The 9,747-nt window shown below is 50.2% G+C and overlaps 1 protein-coding gene across 1 annotated transcript; it reads right to left on the bottom strand.

Annotated features, from left to right (window-relative positions):
• Nucleotides 1-2,167: 2,167 nt before the first annotated feature.
• Nucleotides 2,168-9,278, bottom strand: LOC106843256 (cytochrome P450 2A13-like). The gene is made up of 10 exons (XM_070498460.1): nt 8,795-9,278; nt 8,350-8,512; nt 7,318-7,467; nt 6,915-7,075; nt 5,525-5,701; nt 5,236-5,238; nt 4,328-4,466; nt 3,687-3,874; nt 2,940-3,081; nt 2,168-2,396 (listed from the first exon to the last, which is right to left on the bottom strand). The coding sequence occupies exons 1-10, from the start codon at nt 9,077-9,079 to the stop codon at nt 2,215-2,217; spliced, it is 1,590 nt and encodes a 529-aa protein (XP_070354561.1). The 5' UTR covers nt 9,080-9,278; the 3' UTR covers nt 2,168-2,214.
• Nucleotides 9,279-9,747: the final 469 nt, after the last annotated feature.

Below are 9,747 nucleotides of genomic sequence, written 5' to 3'. Positions count from 1 at the left end.
TTTGGCAGAAGAGGGTGTGAAAAATGAGCCACCCAGAAATATTACCATTCCATCCTCCCACTCCTGCAGCCATTGAGTTTTTAAAGCTTTTCAGCACTGAGCTGTATTTTGAATTTCACATAATCCTGTGTGAAGGAGGCAGATGAGAAAGTCAGGCCATAAAGAGGCTCAAGAAGGCACAAGGAGTTAGCAGCAGAGCCTGGACTAGAATCCAGGGCTCCTGTTCCCACCTCCATCACAGCACTAACTGCTGGTTTGAGTATTTGGCCATTCCAGAGCACCAGAGCTGAGAGTGTCCTCTCTGGACAGGTGTGATCCGGGCATTGGTGGCTAGAATGTGACTTCTCTCGGCACCTTTGTTAATGCATTGATGGACTCCTGCTTTCTCTTTTCCAGGTGTAAGTTTGAGGATTATGGGGATTAATACTAGTTCTCTTCCTCCCCGTCTCTTGCACGGCAAATAGCTACTGGGCACTCTATCTTCCGATGGAAACGGACCTCATTGGCAGAGCCCAGCTAGCTCCAGCCCCTCTCCTCCCTTGACTTTTTTTAAGAAGGAACATTCAGCCTGGAGAACTGACATTTGCTGCCAGAGGGGCTCAGAACGCAGTTCCCAAAGATGTGTCCAGGGGAACCTCTGATGCTAAAATTCTGAGCATCCAGAGTTCCAGGCATCAGTGATTCAAATACTCTGAGGCGACAGTTCTGGGAGTCTGAGTTTCCAAGACTATTAATTGTGGACTTTGCAGTTCCAAGATTTGACAGTTTTGTTACACCACAATTCTAAGATTCCCCCAGTCGAGGTTTCTTGGAGCCTCTTAAGGTGACACACACGGAGATGGATGAGGTTTCATTTTGACACTGGATTCTTAATGTGTTTATGATATGAAAGTATGACTCTAGGAATCCATCCTTATCCTCCTTCAATGATCAGGAAGCAGCCAATTTATGGAACTCAAGTTGCAAGACACAGAAAATGGAAATTGAGAAACTTGAGAATCAGAGCCAGTGATGAAATGTACAGGGTTCAAAAGACCAGGCTTCCCATCACTTGATCTCAATCACAGGTCCTTCAAGTCCAGCAAGTTTTGTGAGGGTGGGGTCTGTGTAGCATTTAGATGTATGGCTACATCTGAATCTAGATCTAACACAAGGACCTAAGGCTGATGCCGCTTCTAAGGAAACATACACTAACTTATTCAAGAGGAGGCAGGTGACTCTGAGACACTTAAGTCCCAGATCTGGAGATAAGACCCCAGATCCATCAGACAGAGCCCTGCCTTCAAAATCTCATAGGAAATATGAGTTCATCCATACTCTCAGGCCAACATACAATCATATCCCAGTATGCACACATGCCTGCTTACACACACACACATGCACATGGCTGTGCTATGACTAAAGTTCTCCTAGAATTCTCTGAAAGTGTTTCTCTCCCCCACCCACTTCATGAAGAGGTCTGTCTACTGTCCCCAGGTCTGACTCTGATTGACACAGTGGCCTTATCTGGTGGGAGGCATGAAGTATTCCCTGGCATCCAAAGTGTGCACGAATGAGCAAGAGTGTGGGCAAGTGTGTAGTGAAGCCAGGTCAGCTGCCTGTCAGGGTTCTGGAAAAAAGCCCCTGGACAGAGCTGTTCAGGCTGTTCAGTAATAAACTAAACTGCTGTTTTTCGTGTGAGGAAGGGGTGTCTTTTGAGAATCTAGCCAATAGACTGTGGGCCAAGTAGAGCGATCCCTGCACAGATCTGTGGTCAAGTACTTGCTGGGCACTTACTGTGTTCTGTAGGACCCAGGACAGAGACTTCATCTGTCTGAGCCTCAGCTCTGTCAACTGTAAAATGGCATGAACACTGATCCCTGTCTTACAGGTTTGTGAACATTAAGTGAGGTGAGCGTGTAATGCTTTTAGCAGAGAGCTGACACGGAGCACTTGCTCAGTAAATAATAGCTGCTCTTCTTCTTCACAATCTAGGGTAAGGTATCCCTTCCTCTCACCCCAGCTCTGAAGGAGCTAGCTCTAGCAAGGTGAACAGACACAGCCCGTTCTCTTTCTTCTTTCACTCCTATCCACCTTGCCCCTCGAAACTCCCCCCAGCCCACCCCCCTCCTTAGCCCCGCCCCTCCCGCTGGCCCCACCTTCCAGCTAGCCAAACCCAGGCTCCCTCTCCCCGAATTCCTGCTCCCACTAGCCCTGTCCTGGCACAGCCCTGGCTTAGCGGGGCTGGAGGCTCATGGTGTAGTTTCTTGGGATGCTGACAAAGCCCACGTGTTTCGGGGACACGTCGATATCCTGGGGCGACTGAGAGTGCTTGAAGCAGAAATTCTGCATGATGGTGGTGAGGAAGAGAAAGAGCTCCATTCTAGCCAGGCCTTCTCCAAAGCAGTGCCGCTTTCCTGAAGAGACGAGATGGGAGGTGTGGAGGTGAGGCCAACTCTCACCACTGACTCGACCCACTACCAGACGCCAGTTGCATTCTCCCCGGGAGGAGGGCCTGGAATATCGTGGCCTGAGACATTTCTGAGAAGTCTCTAACCCTCTCTGAGCCTCATTCTCCAGTGTACCTGGGATGGGGGCGAGCTATACCAAGCTGTAACAATGAGAACTTTAGATGCCCCTTCTCCTTGAATATGCTCTCAAATATGGCTGCTATGCTGTCATCTCCTTCCCAGCCATCTGAAGAATTTAAGTGACCTGGGACAAATCTCTAACTCACACTAGGCCTTGGTTTTCCCCAGCTCTGAAAGGGGTATAAGCATCCCTTTGCTTTTTCCTGGACCCAGGTACTTGGTAGTTAGGGTAGTTGCAGCTGGTTGCCTCCAAGGTAGATTCTAAGAGGGACTTCCAAGGTGGAGAAGGATACCAGGCTACACCTCAGAAAAAGAAGGAGTCCCCGTTGGGTGTGAGTGGTGGCTTGGCAGCAGATAGTGGTCTCTTACCAATGGAGAAAGGCACAAAAGCATCACTCTTCTTAAACTGCCCCTTCTCATCCAGGAAGTGCTGGGGGTTGAAATCGTGGGGATTGGAGAAGAACTTGGGGTCTCTCAGGACGGAGCCCAGCATAGGGAACACTTCAGTGCCCTGGTGGGGAGGAGGCCAGAGGATTTGATAAGGCAGAGTAGGAGATGGGTGTGCAGAAAGCCCATGGGGGTTGGAGGGGGAATTTGAGCAGCCCAGATAAAGAGAAATGGGAGACATGGGAGTTCGGGTCCTTTGAGGGACTTGAGATTCACGTCCCTGAGGTAGGAAGTTTGTGCTTCATGGGGTTTGTGTTTCCGAGGCCAAAGGTTTGGGGTAATGGGTGGTCATAGTCTCTGAGATAGGAAGTTCAGGGGACTGGAAGTTTCTTCCCTGAGAAGGGAAGTTTGAAGAACACGAATTCCATGACTCTTGAGGCTTGAGGTCTGGAGGACAAGCAGTTCATGTCTCTCAAGGCAGGAGGCTGGAGTGACATGGGGGTTCATGTTCTCTGAGAGAGGACATTTGGGGAACATGGGGTTCATATTCCCTGAGGCAAGAGGTCGGCGGAGAGATGGAATTCAGGAGTCTCTGAGTGGGAAGGTTGAAGGGATGTGGTGGTTGGGAGTCTTTGACTGAGGGAGTCGGACAGGGGCTGAGGAGCTTCTAAGGGGGATGGGGTCACAGGGAGCAGATTGGAGGTCCCTCTAGGCAGGGCAGAGCAGCACCTTGGGGATGAGGAAACCCCGAAACTTGGTATCCTTGATAACTCTACGGGCCAGGCTCATGGGGATCACATCTCCAAATCTTTGGATTTCGTGGATCACTGCCTCTGTGTAGGGCATCTTGGCCCGGTCCTCAAACTTGGGCTGACGGTTCTTGCCAATCACTCGATCAATCTCCTCATGAACCTTGGCTGAGGGGAGGAAAGGACTATGTTTAGGTATCTAGGGGTCTGAGGGCCGGGATGATAGTCCAAGTGTGAACAACTATACGTCCATTTGTGACATTTACGTGTTCAAAACAGACATCTGCCATACGCATTGTTAGCCCAGGTCTCTGTTCACCTGATCGTACCAGAATCATAGGAAAAGTCCAAGGGAGGAGTCTTCGGGGATGGTCTGCAATCAGGGCAGGGAGTGGCACTCGGTAGGCTTAGCATAGGAGCCATCCAATCAATTCTGATATTTCAAATATTTTAACAGCTGGTGAAACTTGACTGGTGCCCATCAGCTAAATATCACCCAGTCTCGGGATAGCAGGGCGTGTCTGAGGATCCCGGTATCTGAGAGAGTTGGGAACATTGCCGTGGGCTTACAGGATTTTTGAGGATCTGTGACCCCCACTTTCATGCACCCTCCAGCCGTACCCTCTATATCTGGGTGCTTCATCAGCAGCAGGAAGCCATAATGCAGGGTTATGCTGACCGTCTCTGTGCCACCAATGAAGAGGTTCAACGTGGTCAGCACCAGGTTCTTCAAGCAGAACTCCGTGTTGGGGTTCTTCTGCTCCCGCAGCGAGAGGGGGCTTCAGGACAAGCTCACTCCTCCATGGTCTCAGGGCCCTTCTGAGGTTTTTCTTTAGGGCCTGCTTCTCCTAAATCCAGAACAAAGGTGGGAAGAGGGATCCTAGTTCTGCCAGGCTTTCTCTGGTCTGCAAGCCTTTTCCCTGGCTGCTGGCTCTGCCTGATTTGCTCTTCTCACATTCTCTGCTGGCTGACTATCTGTCTTTTAATTATCAGCTTAGTGGTCACCTTTTTTGGTAGGAATATTTAGAAAGAGAGGGATAGTGAGAGACACTGAGTGAAAAAGAGGCACAGAGATGGCATGATAGAATGATTCAGAGAAGGTTAAAGAGAGACCAATTTTCTGAGACACAGACACAGAATTTTAAGCAACAGCATCCTATTCCTTCACTAAAATTCTTGAACCTTACTATGGAGAAATCCCTCCCTTGCTCCTTTCACCTTGAACTTCGAGACTCCATAAAGCCTCCTCTCCTTTCTTCACAAAAGCGAGATTGACCTCCAGATGGGGGAGGGGACACCCCCCCTCCACTGTCTCATGGTAAAGCCAAGTCACCTGTCCGCACAGGTGCATCTGATAACCAGGGTACGAAAGGTAAGAGAACATGGTGGCTAAAAGCACCAGGCCAAACGTGAAGGACACCAGGGTTTAACCTAGTTCCACTGCTTCCTTGCTGTGTGACATCAGGCAGTCCACTTATACTCCCTAGGCCTCACTTCCCTCAGTTGTAAAACTGCGGTCATAATAGAACCTCCTTCAAGAGCTGTTCTGAGTTTTAAGTAGGCGAATACCGTGAAGCACTTAACATAGTGCCTGGCACATGGTAGTGTTATGGAAGTGCTTGCTGTCATGATTTGCATGCACACGACTGGCCCTGGGTAAGGGCTCAGTAGATGGAACAGTGGCGGCTAATTATAACTTGGATTGTGAGGTTTATTGTGATAGGGGACTCATTCGAATGGGCCTCTGTTCTCCTCCATCCCCAGCCTGATTTCCCTCTGCCTGGCTTTGGACCTGCCCACCTGGCTGCTGGGGTGTACCTGCTGCATGCGGATGAGGAAGGAGTCGATGAAGTTGCGCGGGGAGTTGGGATCCAGGGTGTGTTGGTTCTGCTCCACCTTCTTGGCTATGAAGTCCTCCAGGCCCTGCAGCTCCTTAAAGGCCTGTTGCTGTGGCCCTGGCAGGTGTTTCATCACTGAGTAGAACATCTCATAGAGCTAAGAGTGGGGGACAGAGGAAGAAAAGGGAAGGACAGTTGTTAGTGGGCAGGACTCGATGGCAGTGGGACCTGTCTCAGGGCCAGGAAGGCACTGGGTTAAAGGCACCTGCCCAGGTGTTGAGGTATTTAGATGGGGCTGGATGGGAATAGATATCTAAGTTTTCACATGAGGTAAGTGTGAGCATTCCTGTCTAAGAATTTAGGTGAGATGGATTGAGACACATATCCAGGGTTCAGATATTCAGATGGGGCTGGATTGGAGCACAGATCTAGATGTTCAGATATTCAGGTTAGGTTGGGTGGGAGACACCTGTCCAAGTGTTTACCTATTCAGGTGGCACTGGTGTGGGCGGTCAGTTGTCTAGGTGTTTAGACATTCAGGTGGGCTCAGTAGGAGACAACTGTGCAGATATTTTGGGGATCTAGATTCGAGGCTTCTGTACAGGTGTTCAGGTAGTAAAGTTGTGCTGAAGTGCAGGTGTTAAAGTGGAGGAGATACTTCTTCAGGTGTTCAGATATTCAAATTGCCCGATAAGGGTCCTTTCTATGGGTGTTTAACAGGGCTGGGTTGAGGGACATTTATTTGGGTGTTTGTGGAACAATCTATCCAGGTGTTTAAGTGTTTAGGGGTCTTGGTTGGGGTACCTGTTTAGATGTTCAGATATTTTAGTGGGCTAGACAGCAGGCTTTTGTCTAGATATTCCAGTGGACTAGTTTGGATATGTGTGTAGATATCAAATGATTTTGGTGGGCTTCATTTTGCAGCACCAGGTGTTCAGGTATTTAGGGGGTGGGCTGAGGTGGCTACTATTCCAGATGTTAAGAAATTCAGATGGAAAGAAGGAATATCTTAACAAGGGGCACCTGTGAGGTATTAAGGTAAGTTGGGATGGAAACACCTGCCCAGGCGAGAGAACTTGGTTGAAAGCATGAATCTTGCCTGCAGGCTCTGGTTTGCTTTTGTGTGTGTGTGTCGGGGGGGGGGGGGGGCAGAATCAGGGCATCTGTTGAGATATCCAGGTGTCAGTGGAGATTGGGTATTGGGAGCCTGTCCTGAATCTGATGCAACTGTCCAGTTGTCCAAGAGTCGGGGCTGGACTTGAGGGACCTTGTCTGGAGGAGATTGGGAGTTTGGGACACCTGTCTCCATGTGGAAGAGGACTTGGCATGTTGTAGTAGGGACCTGGTAAAGCCATACTGGGATGGGTTACCTGCCCCGTAGATGTAGCTGTGAACTGGAAGCTTCTGTGCATCATACGCAGCAGTGACAGGAGCTCTTTGTCCTCATAGTCAAAGCGGTTCCCAAAGACAATGGAGCTGATGACATTGGAGACAGCTTGGCTCAGGAAGAAGGTGGGATCAATGAAGTTGCCTGGGGAGTGGGATGGGATCGGGGAGAGATGGATTTGGGGAAGAGTCAACTCAGCAGTCAGTTGCCAGTCTGAAAATTTGAGGGGGCCACTGACGTGAAGAGCCAAACTTTCCAGCACCAGACCCCAGAGCTGAAAGCCTGACACCTTCCCCCAACCTAGTCCCCTTCCCAGGCAAGAATGCATGTGTCCCCATCAGGTGTTTTTCTCCTCCTTCCCGAATACTCCAGGGTCCCCCACTCACCACGCATGCTCTGGAAGGCCTCAATGAGGAAGCCCGCCTCCTCCTGGATGCGCTCCTCAATGCCACGCTTGCCCACTCCGAAGTCCCTCAGTGTGGTGATGGAGAAGCGCCTGAGCTGCTTGGCCCGCTCCCCGTTGCTGAATGCCACGCCTGGGGAGGGAGCATAGGAGTGGAGAAAGGGCAGAGAGGGGCAGGGGCACAACACAGACCAGCCCCAGGGGATCCTGAGAAGTAGGGAGAGCTGAGCAGAGAGAGAGGGAGCAGGTGAAAGATGGAGAGACTCTGAGAGAAAGCCAGCAGAGAGAGAAACAGCAGAAAGAGGGAGATATAGAGACTCAGAGTCAGAGAAATACAGAAAGAGAGACTGACTTGGAAGAAAAGAATCAGAAGGAGAGAAGCAAGACAGATGCACAGAGAAACGGAGATATAGAGACACTCATGAGAAGAGGGGAGGGGAGGGAGGCAAGTGAGATATGTGGAGTTTTGAGAGGTATATATAAAATTGTGAAACATTCTAAAACTGAGCCTAGAGAAGAAAGGAAAATATGGAGAGAGAAACACAGGTGGTCTGGAGAGAGGAGAGACTCACCAGGAGACAGAAGCATGGGGACTTTGAAGCAGAAATAATGTGAGATTCTAAGATTAAGGAAGGAGAAAGAGTGGGAGAGGGAGAGAGAAACACAAGGAAGCACAGAAGCTGAGAAGAAGAAAAAGACAAAAGACACACGGTGACAGAAGACAAGGGTTCCAAAGCAGAAATCAAGAGGTTCTAACAGTTACAGAGAAAGAAGAGACATCTAGTGAGAAGGAACAGAGAGATGGGGCAGAGACAGGCAGGGAGAAGCAGAGAGGCATAAACTCTAAGATAATTTAGAGACAAGAGAAGAGGCACCAATGAACAGAGATGGGGCCAGAGAAGACAGAAGAAGGCTCTGTCACAGCCTGAGGGGATGGGGGAGCAAGAAGAAGACTGGAGACCCCACTGAGGTCACAAAGTCAGCCTGCCCACATTCCCCCACCAGTCCCTCTCACCATAGCCTTTGAAGATCCGGTCAGCAACGGCCAGCTCTCCTCGTCCACTGAATTCCTCTGCCTGGTCTCGCAGAGCCTCCTTTACAGCTTCGTATCCACGCAGCACCACGACCCTCTGGGGCCCCAGGTGAACCATGCACACTGGCCCATAGCGCTTGCTGATCTGATGGAGGTGGGAGTGGTTAGAGGGAGCAGCCCCAACTCTGAACTGGCCCTGTACCCAGGCCTCAAGCACTAAGATGCATTTCCCCATAGGTTCTCACGGGCAAGAGGCTGGAGATCCCAAGATCTGGTGTTTCCTGCCTAGGATCCTGATGCTGAACCTTCAAAATTCCCCTTTCCTGAAACTCTGGTCCAACTTTGTCAATCCTCTGCCTCAAAATCCTAGCCAAACTGGTCAGGCACACACCCCCACACCATTCCACCCATCTCCCTCTGATGGCACCTTCATGAGGGAGTCGCATATCTGCTCTGTGTCCAGCTGCAGGTAGTTCCCGATGAAGGGCAATGGGGTGGGTCCAGGAGGCAGCTTTCCCCAGACCTCCCTCTGCCGCCAGACTGACATGAAAACCATTAAAACCAGGCAGGCCAGCAAAGCCACCAGAAGCAGCCCTGAGGCCAGCATGGTGGCCCTGAAAGTGACAGCCAGATGGCGATGGCTGGGAAGGTTTGCCTTTATACTACCTGGGAGAGATGGTGGATTTTGGTCCTGATGGTGTAATTGTCTCATTTCACCTCCAAACTACACCTCCAACCATGCTCCCTGCCTAGCTTGGGCACAGCCAGCAGGGAAGGAGGAGGGGGACCCCAGGGCAGATGAACAGGGATTGGGCCCAAAACTGAATTTGTGGCCCCTCAAGAGGGGCCACACCAGTGCTGTGGACTTCAGTACGGGAAGCGGTAGATAAATGCCACAACTGAATGCTTAGAGTATTTGCATGGTGAAGAGGGTCCTGAGCTTGAGATTTGGAGTCTCAGTGTGAGAAGGCAACCAAAAGTTGTGGATTTTGGGGTCTCAAGAGGGAAGAATCTAAAGATCTGGATTTAGGATTTTGGAATGAGGTAGGATGTGTGGTTCTTGATTTGGAGATCTTTTGATGAGGAGGGATATAGATTCAAAGGTCTCAGAAGAGATTCCAGGGAATAAATTTGAGGGTCTTGAGGTGAGGAAGGACCCCAGGCTGTGGATGTGGGTTTCCTGGGTGGAAAAGTATACAGAGAGTGAAGCTGGATCAATGAGTCAGCACCTGACCCCAGGCCTTGAACCACTGTTGTTTTGGACACGTTGCCACCTCTTACTGCCCAGAATCCCCATTGAGACCTCAAAGCAAGGTCAGGATAGGTGACATAGAATTGCCCATCTCTGGTTGGGAAAAAGGTTGAAGTCCAGAGTCACAT

Source organism: Equus asinus, chromosome 26 (genome assembly GCF_041296235.1).
Source record: "Equus asinus isolate D_3611 breed Donkey chromosome 26, EquAss-T2T_v2, whole genome shotgun sequence".
Classification (NCBI taxonomy): domain Eukaryota; kingdom Metazoa; phylum Chordata; class Mammalia; order Perissodactyla; family Equidae; genus Equus; species Equus asinus.
This window is presented reverse-complemented; position numbering and strand designations above follow the sequence as displayed.

Bases quoted from the DNA above. Each gene is read 5' to 3' on its own strand.
- LOC106843256 (XM_070498460.1), bottom strand. From the start codon at position 9,079: ATGAGACAATTACACCATCAGGACCAAAATCCACCATCTCTCCCAGGT. The intron at 7,076-7,317 runs GTGAGTGGGGGA...CCCACTCCCCAG, and splicing joins GGCCTTCCAGAGCATGCGTG to GCAACTTCATTGATCCCACC. The intron at 3,082-3,686 runs GTGCTGCTCTGC...CCTCCCCACCAG, and splicing joins GGGGTTTCCTCATCCCCAAG to GGCACTGAAGTGTTCCCTAT.